The sequence below is a fragment of the Falco naumanni genome, chromosome 12 (genome assembly GCF_017639655.2).
Source record: "Falco naumanni isolate bFalNau1 chromosome 12, bFalNau1.pat, whole genome shotgun sequence".
Classification (NCBI taxonomy): domain Eukaryota; kingdom Metazoa; phylum Chordata; class Aves; order Falconiformes; family Falconidae; genus Falco; species Falco naumanni.
Genome location: NC_054065.1, coordinates 27,201,985 through 27,223,448, shown reverse-complemented (window position 1 = coordinate 27,223,448; position 21,464 = coordinate 27,201,985). Strand labels below are relative to the sequence as shown.

Sequence of the window (21,464 nt, the reverse complement as noted above, 5' to 3'; positions counted from 1 at the left end):
ATTAACTTTCTATCCAAAACAGCCTGACAGTTTTCTGTTCTTTTTAAATTATTTTTTTCCCTTTGAGGCATCTGTTTCACATTAAATCATGTTTTCTCATTTGCTAATCTTCTGCTTCCTGGGCTTCGTGTTCCAAACTCATTCCCTCAGCTTGAAGTTATTCTGCTGTTCCCTCGTGTTCTGTCACACTTTGATATTGACAGCTGTCAGTGCTCCCTTGCTAGCTCTTCCTTTTTTAGTAGATTTTGCAATTCCTACAGCATCTTAATTAATAAGCTGAACACTGACATCTACTTTACAAACGTCATATGTTTTACAAGCAACTTTCTGCCTCTTTTGTATTATGGAGAAATCTTGTTTTATACACAGCAAGAAACTTGTCTCTTCCTGAATTTGAACTCACCTAGATACTGAGAGTTACAAGTAAAGAAATTTGTTGTCAACATAGAAAGAAACATATGCATGAAAATGTTGCACTTCCTTGGTTATGAGCATTTTTCTGAACATTGCAAGTGAAATTAAATACAGAGTTACTAGTCTATCTTGGTAAAACCATGCTGGTGTAAGTACCAGGGTTTTTGAAAGATCCTTTGTGCCTAAAGCACGTATTTGGCAAATTACTGCTAATGACAAGACACAGTCAGTTGTTTCATACCTGCATGTTTTAAGTGTAGGATTTTGATGAGAAATGGCTTAACAGGGAGAAGTAGTAGCATAGCTACTTTGGATTTAAGTTAGAAGATGAGCATGTTAAGATATTTGACAGATTGCTTGGGTCCTACAGATAAAGGAAAATTTGGTCTGAAATCACATAAAATAGGTGACTATGAAGTGGTTTTGGTTTTTTCCAACAGTCAAAAAATTCAAAGATTTTGAGGAAAATTTTCCTGTTTCTTGAAATTTTTTGCACCATGACAGACTATCAAGCTTTCTGCATGGTGAAGTATGAGCAGTAGATGCTTAAATCTATATCTGCTTGTAGAAATTCTTTGAATCAAAGTGGGAAGCTTTCCTGGTATGAGCTGGATGATTGTGACCTATCTAATCCAATGTGGAAAAGAGAATAAGGTTATACAATATAGCACATCTATATATAGATACAGTTGAATGTACCAAGGGTGTTACTACTGGTGTCATCAAGTTGCCTTAGGAAAAAGATCTCCCGCTAAATTAGTTATGCTAGTGCAAGTATTTATATGAAGCAGCCTTATTCGTGTTTCTCAAGGGCTTCGTATCTAATTACTGATGACAATAAACTTGTCATGATCTCTGACTGGTAGCTTGCATTGTAAATTCCAACACTTTGAAGTTGAGGAAAGATGCAGCATGACTTCTCGCAGTGCCATCTCAGGCGTACCACAGGTACACGGGGTGAATGCTTTTAGGGCCAGCGTGTGTACAGGGCACTATTCTGAGCTAGTGGCTCCTCTCCCAGAGGCAGCTGAGTGTAAAGCAGTTCAGTAGCTTTACAAGGGCCAGTTTAGAGTAAACATTGCTCACATGTTAATATTGAGATATCAATACTTGTGTGCAGCAGGTTTGTCCTAATTCCAAGCTTTGCTGGGTTTAGGTTTACACTGATTCAGTACTTGCTTATGGATCTCATTTTCATGCATGTATGAAATAGACATCAGTGCAATTGTTAATCCATCCCCTTATAAGCCTTATACTAGATGCAGTTTTACCGTTATGTTGCTATAAAGTACTTCTGTAATGGTTTGGAGATTCTTTTTTTGTTGTTTTTTTGTTGTTGTTGTCACTGTTGCCTTGTTCAGCTGTGGTGGTAGAGGTTCTGTTTTACTATACTGGAATCGTTACTTACAAATCAGGGTTGAACTAATACTTGAGGGAAGCTGGGAAATTTGTAAGGCATGAATTCAAGCAGTGTATTGATGACAACTAGGCAGTGACGTTAATGAAAAAAGTGAATTTGAGGTAAAAATGCCAAATGTAAGGAAAATGCAAAGGCAGGGGTAACAAATGTAATCATCAGATTGAATGGTATGAATGTATCTGCAAATTCTATAAGTGGAAATTAATTGTATCTTGATAAAGGAGTTGTTTTGCCAACACAATAAAATATTTTTTTTCTGAAATATCAGGCAAAGCTTGGCACATCCAGCTTTTGCTAGATGAGGCAGTTACCTATGCACTTGGGCTAGGATGGGTCTCTTGCTTCAGAAGGATTTTAGCTGTGTGTGTGAATAGCGATCTGAATAGGTTTAGACTACAAACTTTTGCTGTGATACCTGCCTTTTTCAGTGTGAAGAAAGATAGTTTCCAGTTGATGCGGCTTTTATCAGAACAACTTTTACTGAAGTTGTGGTTAAATTGGGGAAACTGATTATTTTTTTTTCCCTCTGGTGTCGTTTATTCACTGCTTATGGGGCTTAGGAAGAGGCAGCATTCACCAAATTAGATTTTGCTAGTGTGGTCTGGGTACTTTAGAGGAACACACTGCAGGTAGAGAACAGTCAAGTCAATGCCAGTAAAGCACTCTTACTGCCCTGGGAACAAAATGTCCAAGAAAAGACCTGGAGGAGAGCCATACTTTATACTGGCTAGTATGTTTAAATGATCCCTGCAAACAATAAAAGTTGTGGCACCTGAAAAGCTCTTTTGCTTGTAAGTCTGACATTTGTCTGAAAGATTTTTCTGTCATAGTTTTGTTTGAATAGAGGTGCTGGGGGGTTGTGTGATATAAATCTAAATAATATATGTGTCTCAGGAGAACTTCCTGAAGTCTTCCACTGGGCCAGTATTGTGAAGTGTGAGAACTCATCTTTTTTTAATCCACATTAGTATAATTTAATGGGAGGGAAAAATTTTTCAAGATGCTTCTTTTTTAGAGCGGTTGCGTGCATGGTAGCTTTTGTGGTTGGTTGCTGGTATTATTCATGACATGTATGTTGTGGGTATTGTAGTCTCAGATACCATCATGACAAAGGAAGAGTCTACTCTCATAAAAATACTACGAATATAAAAGGTAATAGTAGCAGCAGTAGGGTAGCATTGATTCAACCAGTTTTGGCATCAAGGTGTATGTTTCTTGCATAGTTGGTCCAATCAGATGTTGGCACCTGTGACAAGGTATTATTGTGAAATGGTGGTGTTTTATATACCCCGTGGCTGAAGACTCCCAAATTCATTTGTTGTAATGAACACTCTAATTCCCATTTTTGTCAGGAGGGCAGGCACAATAGATGGGTTTCTTTATTTATTGTATATGGTCTGCAAGTGGTAATTCTTTTTATGGCAGTGCTGAAATAAGCCTTTGATCTGTCCTTAAAAGCAGAATGTTTGAATGGCTTTTGTGCTTAATCAGTGACTTTGCAAGTCCTCTGTAGATCTTTCTTGACCGCTGCTAAATTAGCAGGGATGCAGTATTCCCAACTCAATCACTTTCCACCTAAATGCAGAACCAATGTCAAACTTTGTCTGAAGAACATTAAGCTTTTAAAACACTCAATGTCATTAAAAACAGAGAGCAAAAAAAGAGAGGCAGAAATGTCATGTCCTGTTATAATCTTTATGGGTCAGAATAATTATATTCTTTTTCAGTTTACTTCCTTCCCCAAATCCAAGATTAAATACTTGCAAAACCATCAAGCACTACTGTTAACTAAGGTCTGTAATTTCCTGCAGTTTTTTAGTTACCAGTGTGAGATGCAGTATTGCGTACTGCTGCTTTCTGCTCTTTTCCTACCTCCCCAGGCTTTGAACATTTATAAACTTTAGAGAAATGCTGACCAAGGCAGCAGTAGCATTCACCACAGGATCTAAGGAAATGAGGGAAACACTACAAACTGATAGTAATTTAAGCTTGACATAAATGGTGATGATGACTTTGCTTTTATTCATGGTCTTTTGCTTTTTGAATTTATTCTTGCAAAATTCCCCTTCTACTGTTATCTTGGAACATGATCCTAGTTTCAGTGACTTCTGTTTTTCTTTAGCAAGTTTATATTAGCTTTTTAGAGCTATTCACCTGAACCACATGTTTTGAAACACAGTAAAAAAATAATCTTCAGTCTCTGACAATAGTTAAAGTTTTGGTTTGGGTTTTTTGTTTGTTTTATTTATACCTGTTTATACATGTTGCTGAATTAAAGGCAAGATAAAATCTAAGAAAAGCATCTAATATGTAAGGCACGGAACAATTTCATTCGTGATAACTCTGATTCACACAAACTGTATTTCTGCATTTCACCAGCCCTTGAATGTTACGTATCTTTCACAGTAACTTCAGTAGAGTTAGTTTGTTGTGTAGGAGCTGAGCTGTTAACTGCAGTGTTCATCTGGAGGCTCAGAAGCCCTAAAAGGTTTTCTGAGACTATGTTCCAGAACGTCACAAATGTGAGGACCTGGATCTTGTATATATTTATATAATTTAAAAAGCTGTAGTGAGTATAGGAGAAGTTTGGTAGACTCAGCACAATAGGCGTTGTTGCTGGTATGCACTGAACTTTTGTAAACATTGATGACTCTTGTACAGTTGAGATAAGATCAACTGGAAATGAGAGTGAGGCTGACAGATTTTATTATAGGATAATAGAATGTCACATTACAGGAATTCGTACAAAGAAGCTTTCAATATAATTTAATGAAGAGGATAAAATTTTGCAGTAGTTTGGAGAGCAGTGTAGCAAAGTGAAATATTCCATAATAGTCTAGAGGCCAGTGTCTGTTTTAAAAACAAAGCAAGGAGTGGATGTTCTCCTTTGTCTTATGTAATTTTGCCATATTATTTGGAAAATGGTACTGCTCAGAAAACCAAGGCAGAAGAATTTTAACCAAACATTTATCTTTATAGAAGTATATTGTCTCTGTGAGAGAACTGCTTGGAAAAGAAGTGCTGTGTGTTACCATGTTTCCAAGTTTCACTTTCAAACTTGAGGGATAATAATAGGCTTTGAAAGAGATATCTATGATAACTATCATAATTTCATTAAAATGTTAAATGTATCTAAAATTATTTGACTCTGTTTAGATGAGTTTTGAGGTAATGGATATGGAGAGAATGTTATGATGTATCAAATTGGAATATTTTTAAATTCCTAAAAGGGGAGCATTATTAATACTTTTAAAGAACTATGAAGTGTATCGAGTGAGTGAGTGTTGTGGTTTAACCCCAGCTGGCAATTAAGTACCACGCAGCCACTTGCTCACTGCCTGCCCCCAGTGGGATGGGTAGGAGAATCGGAAAAAGGTAAAACCTGGGGGCTGAGATAAGAACAGTTTAATAATTGGAATAAAGTAAAATATAATACTACTGATAATAATAATAGTAATGAAAAGGGAGTCAACAGAGAAATAAAACTCAAGGGGGAGGGGCAGGGAAAACAAAGCAGGTGGTGCACAGTGCAATTGCTCACCACTTGCTGATCGATGCCCCAGCCAGTCCCCGAGCAGTGATTTGTTCCTCACCCCTGCTCCGGCCAACTCCCCCCAGTTTATACACTGAGCATGATGTCATACGGTATGGAATATCCCTCTGCCCAGTTTTTGGGTCAACTGTCCTGCTCTGTCCCCTCCCAGCTTCTTGTGCCCCTCCAGCCTTATCACTGGCAGGGCATGAACTGAAAAGTTCTTGACTTAGTATAAACACTGTTTAGCAACAATTAAAACCAGTGTGTTGTCAGTATTGTTCTAATACTAAATCCAAAACACAGCACTGTTCCAGCTACTAGGAAGAACATTAACTGTATTCCAGCTAAAACCAGGGCAATGAGTTTGACCAATGAGTAAATACTCATTTTCTGTGTTGTGACTTGAATTTTCAAGAACTTTTGGCCCAGCTTTAAACCAGCAGAGTGAAGTGACTCGTAAGGAGACAGTGAGCATAGACCTGTGTTTTATACTTTGGTGTGGTCCTCTCATTGTAGACCACCATTACTGCTGTTGATTGAGTAAGTATGAGTTGTGGTAACTCTGAATGCAGGCAGTGTGATCATTTGCATACAAATGGATGAATGCATCTTTAGACCATATTGCTAACTTCTTACTGTTGGATGAAATAGCATGGGAAGTGCCCTGTTCTCAGCATGCAAAATGGAAGCAGTATTTCCCATATCAAGTTTAGTATTTTTAAAGAGCCTTCGAAACTTTAGGATGGGGAAGTATCAAGTACTTGGCGCTGTAACACAATCACTATGGAGTGTGTTTGTTTTGATACTTGTAACTGATCTATTGAGCAAACTTTGTCATCTAAGCTTAATAATGTGGCAAGACTTCCATCCACAGAAACCCAAAAACAGGAAAGTGCACTTGTGCCAAAAGTAAGATAAAGGATCATATAGCAGTGTGAACAGACATATAAGAAAGATGTCTGGGCCTGCCATGGCAGGGATTCTGTTTAACACTTCTTTCATCTGGTCTGGATTAAATTAATGCATCAAGTTCTTTTTTTCTCAATCTTCTCATTGTATTTGCAACAGCAGATTTTTGCCTACATAGGCGCCACTGTCCACAACCACTGTATCTTGCAGAGGAAAGAATTACTTTTGTCCAAGAAAAAGATAGTGGGGCAATGTTTAATGTCTGCATGTCATTCTGCTTTTTGTAGGCGAGAGAGTAACTTGAACAAAACTATGCGCATCTTCAGAAAGTGAATCAAGACGACGTTGTGGTAGGGTCAGGTAGCTGGAGTCTTGACAGAGTTAAGCAAACTTTTTTCATTTGCAAAGAAGGAATAGCTGTGCTTCCATGCTACTGTTTTGGGATTTGGGTGGTGTTTCTTTTTTTAAAATGTTGGTACAGTAAATATTAGCAGCTTAACTTTTCCCAGTTCTTCACCTTTCATATACATGAATGCATGTAGTTTTTTAGCTACATTTTGTCAAGAGGATGTTATGGGTCTTGGAAGCTTCATTTAGAGTCCTTGATAACTGCCACCGTAAGACTTAGGTGTGCCTTTCAACTGTTACTTTTGGATAAGGTTCTTGCAATAGCTACCTACCACATCTAAATAACTTAAGTAACTTTTTAAAAGTCTGTTATTCTAAAAGTACAATTTACTTTGTGTCTTCTGTGGGTGCTTTTGTGACTTTGTTATCCTGCATATTACAGTAGTATGAACATCTTAGAGTCATTGAGGTTGGCAACGACCTTTAAGATCATCAAGTCCAACCGTCAACCTGGCACTGCCAAGTCCACCACTAAACCATGTCCCCAAGTGCCGCATCTACACTATGTCCAGGGATGGTGACTCAGGAATTGCTTAGTGAAATAGAGCAAGTAATACTGTCATCGGTTTTGGTAGATGGGGAAATGAGGCATCAAGAAGCATTTAGAAACATCATCCAGCAGTTTGTGCTGCAATACAAGATGGGAATTGAGGCCTTTCCCAGGTTTGTGTATCTTGTTATACCATAGTCCTTAATATTTATATCCCAACCTACTGTTTGTGGAAGTTCAGTATTGAAACCTGTGGTGCTAAAAGGCTGCTAGACATTTCTATTACATTCAAGCTTTAAATGGTTTTCTAGAAATGTGGTGATTTTTTGGGGTTTTTTACTTCTTCACACATAGTGACATTTGAAGTCTGTAGTTCTTCCTGATGAACAAATTCTGTACTTTGCAGCTCTATTTTGTGTTTTCATGCATTTCCTATTTCACCATTTAGAGAATTAATATGTAGTAGAAATGCAAATGAGTAGTAATATTAAGGTTACATATGGATGCTTATGACTGACCCTGCGTACTTGTTATTCTTAAATTATCACTGTGCCTTTCGGGCAGATTGGCAGCGTTAATATGGGTAGAGGTCCTTCTAACAGAACAAACTGGAAGCATTTTTTCCCCTTGTTATGAGTTCATGTGGAATCCTCCACTTGACCATGCTACTAGGTACGTGTGTTGGGTCTGGCTGAGCCCCACAGCAGCCCTCGCAGTGTTGTGCTTGTATTGGTAGTAGAAAGCTGGTGATGACACACCAGTGTTTTAACTGCTGCTGAGCAGTGCCCCACAGCATCAGGGCTGCCTCTCCAACCTCTCCCCCCCATCAGTAGGCTGGGGGTGGGTAAGACCTTGAAAGGGGACAGCCAGGGCAGCTGACCCAAACTGACCAAAGGGATATTCCATACCATATGGCTCTGCTCAGATAGAAAAGCTAAGAGAAGGAGGAGGAAGGGGAGGCATTTGTTATTTATGTTATTTGTCTTCCGGAGCAACCACTATGTGTACTGAAGCCCCACTTCCCAGGAAGCGGCCAAACGTCGCCTGCTGATGGGAAGTAGAGAATAATATCTTTTGTTTTCCTTCGCTTCCGCATGCATGACTTTTGCTGTTTATTTATTAAATTGCCTTTATCTTGACTCACAAGGGGTTTTTCCATCTTATTTTGTCCTGCCCTGTTCTGCTGAGAAGGGGAGTGATAGAATGGCTGGTGGCACCTGGTGTCCAGCCAAGGTCAGTAACACAGCACAGTAACACAGGAAAAAATGGTCTAGCACTGTATTGCCAAAGACCGAGTTGTCTTCATTTGTGAAGAGGCGAGACGGGTATTGATGAGGCAGCTTAGCTGTACTGGGTAATAGAGGCTGCTGCTTGACCGAGATGAAACCATTTCAGTCAGCTATTTTAATGCTCAGACCTTCACATCGTGGCAGAAATGCTTCTTTGAATCTTGGTATAAGTATGCATGTATTCCTTCTCATGTGTACACTTTCCTAAGGGTGTACCTCATAAAAGGATAACTTTTCTTTTTTTTCTCTTCCTAAGATATAATCGACCCAGCTATCCTGCGTCCTGGTAGACTGGATAAAACACTCTATGTGGGTTTGCCACCACCTGAAGATCGACTTGCTATTTTAAAGACCATCACCAAAGTGAGTATTTGGAAATAAATCTATATCTTGAAGCTTGGTGGAATGATTTAAGACAAATTAAATTTTAAAGAGAATTGCAGGATCCTGAATCATTAAACACTTTCAGATATTACATGAGGTCATAAAAATAAACCATCAGCCACATCTGCTGTTAAATTTTCTGTGAGACTGCAAGGGCTTGATAAATCCTGAGAAAAGCAAACCTGTTAAACATAAAAGCTGCTGCCTTTATAGTCACAGTTTGAACAGATTTAATTGAAAGATTCCTATCTGTGTGAGTAATGGGTCTAGAAGTGTTTTGTAAGCCTTTGGGGGGAGGGGGTGATCCACACATTCATGAGAATGATTTGCAAGCTCCAGCTGTATTTGCTCAACAGTAATTGTGACACTTAATTGCCTTTAGGATTAAAGGAATCTTGTGATGATAGAGGCTGTAGGTCAAAGTGAATGTAAAAATGTAAAATACGGGCCTTCATGGGTCCTCCGTGTGGTTAATTGGCACACTCTGCCACTTCAGAGGTCTGGATTATAGAAATCCACTTGAGTATTTCTCCAAGTATGGTACAGCAGTAGTCAAGGCCTTAAAAAAAGATCGTACAAGGCATTATGAATTACTCAGATGTTTCCTACCTTTTCCAGTAGATCAATGTTGATTGTTAAGAGCAAGTGTTCTACCAGAATATTTTTTTGAGCTGCTAAGGAGGCAACCTCTTCACTATAGAGAAAAGAGCACTGTGTTATGAAAAGTGTGGTAAAAATACTTAGCAAACTTGTTAAAAAAGATAATTCTGGCTTGCGTAAGCATAAAGTCATGGTGTAGGCAATAGTTAATCCCATAGGGGAATTCAGAAAGTGAGAACTCATTCAAGCATGTTCGTTCCTGCCAAAACGGTTGTTCAGAAGTCAGATTCTCATTACTAATTCAGGATGTTAGACTTCCCTTCATTTGTTCTGTGCATTACTTCATGGAAGGGAAGAAAATAAGTATGCCTCCATCTGCTATTAGCAGTATATCGGTTTACTATTGCTAAGTTTTATAAATTTTTTCAGTTAAAACTTTTTACAACACTGTTCTTAAAGATGGTTGCCTTCTAAAAGACCTAGAGGGAATTTGTGTGTAACATCCGTGAATCATTTTTCAAATGTACTTTAAGGAATTATGTTTTTTATTTTACCAACTTTATTTTTAAAGATAACTCAAAGTGTTCTTTAAAAATTGGGCTTATATGATTGTGCTGACTTACACAAGCAATCTTGTTCTTCTGGAGGAAGTGGGTAGTGAGGATCAGTCACTAGGCTGCCTAAACACAGTAGAAGGATTCTGGTACAGGGTTCCCATCTGGCCTGGTTTTCAACATACAGGTGTTGAGTCTTGCTCTCCCAAATTTTTCTTGGAGAACCTTTGAAGATTTGTAACTGTCTGAAGTGCTCTCGCTGGAATTGGTGGTGTAGGAAAATAGCGCAGCAGAGCTTGGTGCAAGACTTCATGGGCGGGGAAGGTGGTATTAAAACTGATTTCTCTCACTCGGTCACAGATTTCACTTGCTCATGCTGTCACAGCCACGTATGAGTCACTAAGATGCACGTGTCCAGGTGGCAGGGCCAGGATCACTTGTGTGCAACACCGAGGATAAGGAACGCAGTGTTGAGTCTTCATCTTTTGGCCTCTGCTTGATTGGCAATGACAGACTGGTGGTTAGAAGTGTTTTCTAGATTGCCTTTAAGAATCAGACTGTTCAAAATCATGCTTACTTCAGCTGCCATCCGTCTGGGGCGAGGCTGCTGAGAAGTGTCTTTGCTCCCTCCTGGGAATTTTTGTGGCTGCAGTCTGCCTTCCTGTTGTGATAACACCAAAAGGAGTGGCACATGAGATGTGGTCACCTTGTCATTACCCTGTTGTCAGAGCATATTTGTTTTCTGCTGACAAGCCGTCTTTGCTGTGGCCTTACTCGATTGTGGGCCGCCTTGTGATACAAGCAGTGTGTTGCAAAGTGTTTACCAGCTTGCTTCCTGTGGATCCTGTCTTTCGTTATCAGGCCCTGTTATTTTTGGAATGCCAGGTACTTCCATGCGTACTTACTTCATACTAGTCTTGATATTTTGGATATAAATCTTCGTAGTGGACAAGGTGCTAAGTCTTTAATGGAGGTTGGTTTTTTCTCAGCTATTAATTAAGTGGCTAGCAGAAATGAGATATGAACACTCTGAATTAGTCTTTTCCTTGAGCACTTCCGTGTTCATTCCATGAGGCTGGTGCTGTTCTTACTTTACTACTGCAGTTACCAGAGTTCTTGTAAAGCTAGGCAAATACTTGTATTTCTAGCATTAAGAACAAGAAATAGGTGGTTATTTTCTTTAAAAATGTAGAGGAGTACTCTGCAAGAAGAACATGAAATATGGAGAGAAGAAAATGTGTAAAATTAATTGAAATACCTTAGGTTTTGTTTATTTCATCCATGCATTCTAGGTAAAGAAATTTGAAAAATCTGAGTACAGGAGCACTTGCTTAAATTTATGTGCTCAGGGCTAGATAAAGCAAAATGTTTGGTGCTGATGTGAGTATCTTCTGGGTGATGGTATGCATTCCCCGAAATCCCTGCACGGGATGTGGAAGCTGAGAATCACTGCTAAGGGAAAACATGGATGCTTACAAAGGCAGCATGAGGAGCTGAAAAGGAAGTTAAGGCAAGGAATAGTCTGAAAGGAAGACAAACAGCCTAATGTAGGTTGAAGCTTTGTTGTGAAAGTTTTATTTCAGTTAACTTGTAGAAATCAGTCATTTTCAAATTGCATATTAATTATGCAAGAGAAACATGTCTTCACAGGTTTAAGTTACTAGTGTACTTACATTCTTGCAAGCTGTATCAAGCTTCTCTGGTGCACATACTGCTGAGGTTGTCTCCAGAGCAGGCAGATCAAACGACGGACAAAACACCCACCGTTATGTTGCTACTCAAAAGATCTGGTTTTAGCAGAGAAACTATCTCTCTGATTACAGTCTGGTACAACAACAGTTACTAAAGTATCCCATATGAAATTGTATGAGGCTTCCTTGTTTCCAGGTTAAAGTCTCCTTTCAAGATGTTTCAAAAACAGGCTGTTCCTTCGGAATTTTGTTGTTTTGGTTTGGGTCTAGTTTCCTTTTTCTAACTGGTATTCTAGCAATGATTCATTCAAGATTGTACCCTTACTCTGCCTAGTCCATGATTATTCTACTGTCTGTTAAGTATTCAAGGTTTTTAACTTGCTGGTTAGTATACATTTTATTTCTCTTGAAGATATTGTAGACATGTGGTATATTAGTTCACCTGAAGAAGTTGGAAAAGAATTGTATGAATTTCTGCATTTCTGTCCATTGAGTTTCTGCCAGAAACTCATCAAAAATGTATCAAAAAGTGTCCTTTCCTGTCTAAACTCAGGTTTTGTTTCATACTATAAACATCTAGAATCTCTGTACTACTGTGATGCTACTTTATTGTTGCCTAAGGTTAATAGGGAGATTTCCATATTTACAGTGTTTGAAAATTCTGTTGGCTAGTTTCAAATATAATTTATAATGTCGTTGAATATTTTTTGCTGTTTGAAATGCAAAAATAATCCCACTGGTGGGACCTTTGTGGAGGAAACAAAAATATGGAAGCGTAGTATCAAAAAGTCCACAGGAATTTCTACAGTATGTGTAAACTTTTATGAAATCTAGAATGGAAAACTTAAGTTTCAAGGTGTACATCTAGAACATAAAAGGTATACAATTAACTCAGTCTTAAAGGTGATAAGAATAAATCTACATGCTTATTGCTTAGCTATTTGATTTCAACAGGGGTAAAACTAAAGGAAGTTCAGCTGAACAATGCTGTTGATATAACCAGCTACTTAAGGCATGTCCACGTATGGAACATTCAGTGTTGCATTGCCCTGTGACAGGCTGGCCGTCATTTTCTTAGAGACAATCTAATCTGTTTGTGCCTAAGTTAAAATTTAGCATTACTTATTTCTTAACTACATGTTTTTAAGGATGATTGTCCTTTTTCTCAGTTTGAGATTAAAATTGTTAGTATTTGTGGATGTTTCAGGGAATTTGTCAGACCCCTATATGATTCCTGATTGATGAAACAATAACTTTGGGGATTGCATGTGTTTGAAAGAAGTTTTCTTATCTTCCTCTTTATATTCTTTCAACTCCTTTAGGGTGGTACCCGGCCTCCACTGGATATTGATGTAAACCTTAAAGAAATTGCTTACAGTCAACATTGTGATTGTTATACGTGAGTGGTTTCTGGTTTTGACCTTAGTATTTCATGTGCAGTGCCAACAGTCTTCTGATGCATGATAACGTGTGCTGTATTGTTGTTACTAAGAGGATCTCTTGACTTTCAGGGTTTATATGCCTTTTCACTTACACTATTTGTCTTGTGTGCTTTTTTCAAGGAGTCGATAGGAAGGTATGCATGCTAGTCTTTTTTTCATCTGGAAGAGTCTTCTTCGTGTTGTAATTACAGATCAGTAGAGGCCTCTTGGTTTTCCTTGGTTTTGTTTTGTAATTCTTGCATAGTCTGAGGATAAAAGAGCCCTCTAAATTGTGGACCCATATACAATGATGATGAAAGCAAATTGGTTAAACAACCATAACAAACTTGTTCTGTCACACAGTTGAAAGCAATGTGTTTGACAAAGTAATGAGAGCCTAGTTTGACTTGTGCTTTGGGAATAACAAGGTGTGGGTTTTTTTTAGGAAAGCTTGATAGCCATGTCTGTCAGAATAATTTTCAGTTGCATTCTACAAAACTTCAAACAGCTTTGATCTATTAAATGATGTAATAGTTAAATGATTTTCTGGAGTTCATAAAAGATAAGGTTTATGACATGCTGTTTGGCACAATATTGCGTTTGAATCTTAGAAATGGAGGCTGTCACCAGTAGTGATTTTTAGTTTGTCATTTTTTCATACTTGGGAAAGATGGGTACTTTTCTCTGCCCCTTTCACTCACTGTCTTTATTTTGTGGTGCATGTGCTTTTTGGGTTTTGTTTTGTTTCAGGTTTTTTGTTATGTTTGGATTTGTATTTTGGGGTTTGTTTGTTGGTTTGGTTTTGGGGTTTGTTTTTTACATACAGCAGTACCCTTAGCAGCCCCAAATGAAGCATGGGGAGTTAATTGTGAAATTTTTCTTTGGTTCAATGACTTGCACCAGTTTAAAGGCTTGTGAAAAGTTCAAGAGCTGGAAACTGGAAACAAGTATTTAGAAAGACAGATGTGACCATTTTTTGTGGATAGTGTTATTTTAAGAGCATGTCGACTGTTGATGCAACTTTGAGCAAGGCAACTCCCTTTTCTAGTAACAGGTGATTTGATTTTAATCTTTCATGCAACTTAAAAAAAATAAAATTACTATGTTCTCATGAAGTGGCAGAATATTAATCCTTTGGCATTTTTAAGGATGCTAGTATGGGTTTTGCCTCTTCCCTTGCTTCTCATTTATTTCATCTTAATCTGTGGCTAAGATCTGGAAGATGTCACTCCATAATGAAGGTTGCAGCACTGGGTAGTCCTTGGACCTTTTTCCAGTGTTCTTAAGATGATTTTTTACAACAGCACAACTACTCTTAGTGTCATTTGATTTGTAGTGTCTTACCTTTCTATATGCCATCAGCAAAACATGAGAGAAATTTATCCTAAAATAACCTATTCTGTTTGTATCCGTAGAGGGGCAGACCTTTCTGCTCTAGTGCGAGAGGCTTCAATTTGTGCCTTGAGACAGGAAATGGCACAGCAGAATACTCAAAGCAAGAAAGGTAAGAAAGCTTTACAAAAATGTTATCAGTGAGAATGTCCATATATTTCTATGTTCATATAAATGAAATATAAAGTATTTAAGGTAGTTCAAGCCAAGCATAAAGGTGTGCATGCTTTACATAAATGTTTGACTTCTGAGCCAAATAAAATTTAAGTCAGATTTGTTTCAAGAACACATAAGCGTCTTTGAAGTAGATGTAGGGGAGAGTACAGGAAAACATTATGCTGGAGGTTCAGCATAGAATTTTTTTCTAAAAGAATTGAACCTTGTAACCTTAAAGGAAAGTTTATGTTAAACGGTAGTACAAACTGACAATTTAGATACTAGACTGAATAAGTCTCTGCCGAATTTCCACATCACGGTCGAGGACTAATTGTACTACTTACAACTGTACTCAAACCTGCAATTAACTGCACACATACTGATCACGTACCTTTAGCACGCAATTGTGTTGTGTAACTGAATACATGCATCTAGTAGTAACGGCGCTAGGAAAATGTGAGTACCACTTTTTTGATCTTTGGTGTTTAGCTCATCAGTGGCTCTTGCCAGGACTTTTAACAGGGAGCTATAAATTATTTAAAGTACAATGCCTACCCTTTCAATCTCTTCTGCACTTTTGTTTTCAGTTGTGTTTTTCTGGTTTTAGTTATTAGTTTTTCTGTGCAGATAGGAAAATATAATTGGAAATTGAAACTCTTTTATATAAAACGTCTGTGTATCTAGATTTTTTCCAGTAATTTTTTTGTTATTTACCCTGAAGTCAAAACACAAAGCTAAGATGGAATTGGGACTTTTCAGATTATGACCTTGGAAGCACGCTGGAATTTTAATGGCTTTGAATCATTCTTTTTGATCTAGTACATATCCAGTCTTACCTGGTTTTTAATACTAGGTTAACAGAGGAGAATGTATTTCTTGTGTTGAGGGAACTAGCATGTTCACTTACAGTGGAGGGTGGCAGAAACAAACTACAAAAATGTTCAGTTTGACTCAAGTTACCCATTTTGCTTGCTGTAGATGGAAAAAGCTCTTGATTTGAGATGGAAATTTCTGAATTTATCCTGTTTGGTTTTGTAATTATCCAGAATACAGCAGGCTTTATTTCAGAGATGTTCATCATTTTAATTCAGCCTTCGCATTTAGGATTGCAGCCTGAGCACTTAATGTATGGACAGGTTGGCAGCCAGCAGGTCCATAATACATGCATAGGTTGATCTGCCTGTTTATAGCAGCTACTTGTTTGAGATGTCCCTGGGTTTGGGTTTCCAAGACGTCAGCCCTGGCTGCTATGAAAGTGCGTGAGGTGGCTTCTGATGTGAGACCTTGTTCTTCTGTGTGTACACAGGCTGGGGAGCATCTTCCTTTAGTTGTTACCAAAGACACGCACGACTGACTCCCTTCCCACACTCTTTAAGTGACTGTAGAGGGGTGCTGTGTCCCCTCATCAGTCAGTAGGTTGGAGCCACTGGGCTGAGATCAGCACAGTTAATTCCATAGGAAACTGTTGCAACTTCCTTGTTATACCTGATACTTCCCCTCTGGAGTAAATTCAGAGCTAGGGGGTTTTCTTAACACGTGGCAGTGGTTTGCTTGAAGGGACTTTTTTATAGTGAAATGGAAAGGGATACTTTTTGTGATATTTCTCTACTTTCAACTTGAACAGCCCTAGGAGAGCTGATAATGTTAGTCACTGTGGGCTGGGAGTTGCTAGATATTGTAACTTGTCTGGGGGAAGAAGGGGGGAATCCTAACAATGATAGGGCAGAGTTTTAGTTCTGTGGCGTTCCCCATCATTGGCCCAGCATTTGACTTCCCAGAAGAGTTCAATATCCCATGCAAACTTGGGAGTTTCCACTTTTGGCTCCACCAATGAGGATGCTGCATAAAACCGGTTTCAGCATCAATGCTGCTGCCTGTTCCCTATCCTGAAAAGTGACCATTAAGCCTTAAGCTTTATTTCATATACTTTAATCAGCTTTCAGTCCACTGAACAATCTTTCCTATAATTCTCTGGGGTTTACCAGTCCTCTGGTGGCTGTAACAAGTTACATGATGCAGTTCTGTAGACAAGTTCCTTTAAAACCTTTGGGTGAACACTATCTGGTCCTGGTGACTTACTGTTAACATCCTAACTGACCTATTGCAATTTAATATTTTATATTTATTTCAAATAGATCTAGTTACAAAGGATGTATAGGGCATGAGAATCTCTTGATACTTTCAGCTGCAAAGACAAACACAGAGAATTCCTTGACCTTCTAAACTATGGCCTTATCCCAGATGTCCCTTTTTGTATATGTTTTTTTAAAAGACAACAAGTGACTCCATATCACCTGCATCATCTATAAAGCTGACCTTAAGCAAAGAGTTTGAGACTCCCTATAGCAAGTGTAGTTTAACAAGTGAGATTTTAATTAAAAAGTTTTGTATGTCTGCTGTTGAATTTGAAAAGCAAGATCTGGTCCTTGTTTGGTACTTTCAAATTAATAGGAAAGAGAACCAGCCATCCTTCACTCATCTATGTAAATAAAACACCAAATATGAGATTTTCTAAGTACTTAGTCTTATTTTGAAAAGATTATACATGTTGATATACTTAATCATTAATCTATCAATACTAATTGTTTTAAACAATAAAGTATTCATTCCTACTTATTCTGACTAAATGGTTTTGTCTTTAGAAATCAAGGCAGACTGTGTTAGTACAAGTAGCCACGGTATAGATTGACAGCTAAATTATCCACAGGAGGAAGCATTGTGCCCACTTTTATCATGCAGTAAGCATGAAGCACCCTTGACTTCCAATGAGAGTTAAACTACTAACAGTAGGTAGAAGTGTGCTTATACTTAGCCATAGCTAATACTCTTGCATTAGCATCATACTTTTTCACCTTTACTTTTTCTGATAACCATGTCCTTAATAATACTGATCTTCCTAGTTGATGAATGCTGGTTTCTCCTTTCCCTTTTCTCTCTCCCTGTAGCTCTGAGGCTATATACTGTTTCAGAATTTGATTTAAAAGTTAACAGTAAACAAAAGAGAAAGCAAAATTCTCATAGCTTCACCTCATTTTGTGGTGTTTTGATGACTCAAAGTAATTTGGCTCCTGTGAAAGACATTTCTTAATATAAGTAGTGTTTCCTTGGGGAAATACGTTAAAATGCTGATGTTTTAGATTTAAATCTTCATTTATATTGGTATAACTTAATGTGGTAATGAGAATCTTATATAAGAGCTTCAGAGAACTGACATAAAGAGCAGCAAGGTTCTATGTTTAGTTCAGTAAACTTTGACCTTTACTTTTAAAGCAAGTATTCTACAATTATTACTATTTGCTGTAATGCTTTAAGTTAGTGCCTTCCATCTGCTGCGTAGTTTTTTGCTGTATCAGCAGAAGATTTTTGTTAAACTGAGACATCAAATATATTAATGAGGAATCTTTAACAGTTTTTTCCATTGTTGGCACATCCCATTTAACATCACAAAAATGTATGCAAAGGTAGTAGTACATACCTGTGGAAGTAAAAAGTGTCTTAATGAAATACATTAACAATGTACCAAACTGATTCCAAAGACATACTTTTCATACCTCTGTCATCTGATACCTGTGCATACTGTTAGCATTGTAATGCATCTGTATAGCAGTGGTATCTTGGGATTCTTAAGTCTAGATAAAATAAGGCACTTGCTTGTGAAAGCAGATGAAACCATGATTTCTTTTACGTTTTAGCAAACAACAAAAAAAAAGCTCTTCAAAAGGTTATGATTAGGAATAATTACTGTGGATAGCTGCATTGAGGTCAAAGGCAATTTGCATAAACTTAAACACAGGAGGCTGTAAAAATAAAAGCTTTCAGCACTACTGGGTAATGCCAGATGAGGCAATGATATGAAGTCAATGGTTTAGGAGTTGAGCATCCTGTAGAATTAGAATGATAACAAGAAGTTTTCTAGGTACTTACTAAATAAGACCCTGTAGGGATGCTTAATATTAAATACATATAGAAAAAAAAAGCCCAGAACTGGAGGCAGCAGAATTCAAGGCATTCACTTCCAGAAGGGTTAAAGGACTTGAATTCTAACTTCGGCTTACATCAAATCCAGTTAATTCAGCATCTTTGAGAATTTCATTCTCAATCTGCAGATAGAAATAATAATACCTAAAATACCTTTCTGAAACAAGTGAGTATTCTTTGGCATAAAGTACAAGAGATAGAGGGATTAAGATCTTGTCTAAAATCAAAGACAGGAAGCTACATAAAATATGAGTTCAGGTGTTCATAACTACTGAATTAGATGTCATCCAGCTGACTAGCATGTGCAGTTAGGCTTCATGAACGCTGCCTTCAAGTGCAACAGTTACGTGATTGTTACTTGCCTGCAATTTTAGCAATTTATTTTGCTTTTTTCTTTAAGGAGAAATAAAGATTTCCCGTAAACACTTTGAAGATGCTTTTAGGAAAGTGAAATCTTCAGTATCCAAAAAGGTAAGACAAGCTTCAAGTATGTAAGACTTATTACTCCCCTGGAAAGGATAATATCTTTGTGCTGGAGACTGGTGGGAATAGTTAAGCTTGCAGTGTACTTGCACGTATTTCAAATTGACAGTACCTGTCTCCACATTAAACAAGCCTGATGTGTGGTTGGTTTGTTGGTGGGTGGTTTTTGTTTTTTTTTCCACTAGCTCAGAAATTAAAGTATCCCTTCTCAGCTGCAGATGATGCATTGCATGTAGATTTATTACCATGCTATCAAGGTTATCTTTTAGTATGGCACCTTGGATTTCTCATTGACATTCCCAGGTTAGTTATTGAGCTGGCCCCAACCTCTTAGGTCTGTGGAATTTTAAGTTAGAAGTAAGGCCTTTAGAGTGCACCCAACCAGAGATTTCTCTTCAACCATTTCTGTTAATATGCCAGAGACATGATTTTGAGATGGGACATAAAACACACTTATCTAGGCTGTTGCTTATCAGTCTTATCATTATTTGCATTTGTCAAGGAAGTTTGTTTTAAAGGTTTCCTTATGAACTGTTCTTTTTAATGACTGAAAGGAAAGCTGTTTAATAATCTTAATTACCATAATTGAGAAGTTAACTGTTTAACTATTTCCTTTCATTACTATTTTATGTTGATGGTCAGTGACCTTTTCTAAAATTTAAGAGTGATCTTTGGCTCCAAGATGCTTTAAAGGTGGTGCTGGTTGTCGTTTCCTTCTCCTTTTGCTAATCACTAAGCAAAGTATTCAGAAGCAACAGCCATAAAAACTTAAAACACCTCCTCTAACATAGCGATCACTGGTAAAAATCAACCAGAAATATCATTCTGCATCTGAAAGGCAGCTTAAATATCACATTTCAGAGCCCTCTTTCAGTTATATCAGTCTGAAGAATTTGCAGTTAGGTATTTTGAACTATCTTTTGGAGTACAAGATAATAATCTCCCATTTCCAGATGCTACTTCCTATCTGCTAAATTAAATCTGACAAAAATTCTCTATACACCTTCCTGTGGATACCAGAAACGAACAAAAAAAAAAAAAGCTGCATCTCACTGAGTTTGTCCTTCTAACTTTTCCCTGCCATGCACATCTGCTGTTTCATTAACTTGTTTTTGATTTAATTGGTTGACTTGAGACAAACCAAAGTAAGTTGCTGTTAAGGCTGTGGATAGGTGTCACCTTCGGAAACCAGTTACTTCAGTAGAAGTTAACATCTCATAAGTATTCTCTTCCTCAAAACTGTCTTTCTGAATGACTAGTGAAAAGAATTAAGGAATAGTTAAGTTAGACTAGCAAAAGAAGATATTCTCTTTTCATTTTGGCAGAACTAGATGGGGGAGTAAAGTGTCAGTTCAGCAGCTCTCCTGGTAAAGAGGGCAGTACTACTTAGTGAAGCTGTAATCCAAACCTAGCATGGCAATAGTAAGAACTCTGCCAAAGGTTTCTGTTGATTAGGTATCCTTGGTGCTGGAGAACTTCATTTACGAACCAGGGTAGTGGGGTTTTGCCATATTGAAGTTCTTATTTGTAAATGTTTGAAAATACAGCTAGTGGCTGATACAGCTGGTTTGTTTCACTTTGTTAATAATACATATAAAGTCACTTTTATACATTGCATGATTTTAACCATTCTGAAGTATTTTTTCCTCTTGGCACTGCTAGGATCAAATAATGTATGAAGAACTGCATCAGTCACTGTGCAGGTGATACACTTGGACAATTCCCAAAAGAGACTTACTCTGCATTGGTGGAACGTTTTGCAATATCTGTGCCTGATTTCAAGAGACAGGTTGGAAAGAAGCCATACCAAAGTCTTTCAACTTTTTAAACTGTACCTGAAAAAAAGGTCATCATAACCTACTGCTCTAAACCATCCTTAAGTTAACAATTTCCTAAATAAAAGATACAACACTTCCTGCTTATTACCACTTACATTTTTTACATAAATGCTTTCAGTGCTAAAGAGCCCATACCATTCTGATATATTTGGTACCCTCGGAGGCAGAGAGGCTTACCCTTCAGAGTGCCTACACTGCTGAAATAGCCATTTTCATTTATGGTTGAAGACAGCTATGTTTTCAAGAACAAGGACACTGACAGAATCCCTGGGAGCACAAAGCTGTGAAAGCAGACTGCGGAAGTGCTGCACTGTATGTTACCATACCCTTACTCATGCCTTTCCCAAATATAGTAACACATTATGATTGTGCTAGCACAGGTTCTCAGAGCTTCTAACAGCTTCCCTTCACCTTATCAAAGGAAATTATCCACAGATGGCAGGCTGTCTTGAAGTTATCTACAAGAGAGTAAAGTTTGGAATTCTGAGAAGTACTGTGATAC

General features: G+C 37.8%; 1 protein-coding gene across 1 annotated transcript in view; it reads left to right on the top strand.

Annotated features, from left to right (window-relative positions):
* Window positions 1-21,038, top strand: part of NVL (nuclear VCP like) — a 43,358-nt gene extending 22,320 nt beyond the window's left edge. The window contains exons 19-23 of the mRNA XM_040611389.1: window positions 8,722-8,828; window positions 13,017-13,093; window positions 14,531-14,619; window positions 19,042-19,112; window positions 20,787-21,038. Coding sequence (XP_040467323.1) covers window positions 8,722-8,828; window positions 13,017-13,093; window positions 14,531-14,619; window positions 19,042-19,112; window positions 20,787-20,831 — 389 coding nt within the window. The 3' untranslated portion in view covers window positions 20,832-21,038. The remainder of the gene's footprint in view (window positions 1-8,721; window positions 8,829-13,016; window positions 13,094-14,530; window positions 14,620-19,041; window positions 19,113-20,786) is intronic.
* Window positions 21,039-21,464: the final 426 nt, after the last annotated feature.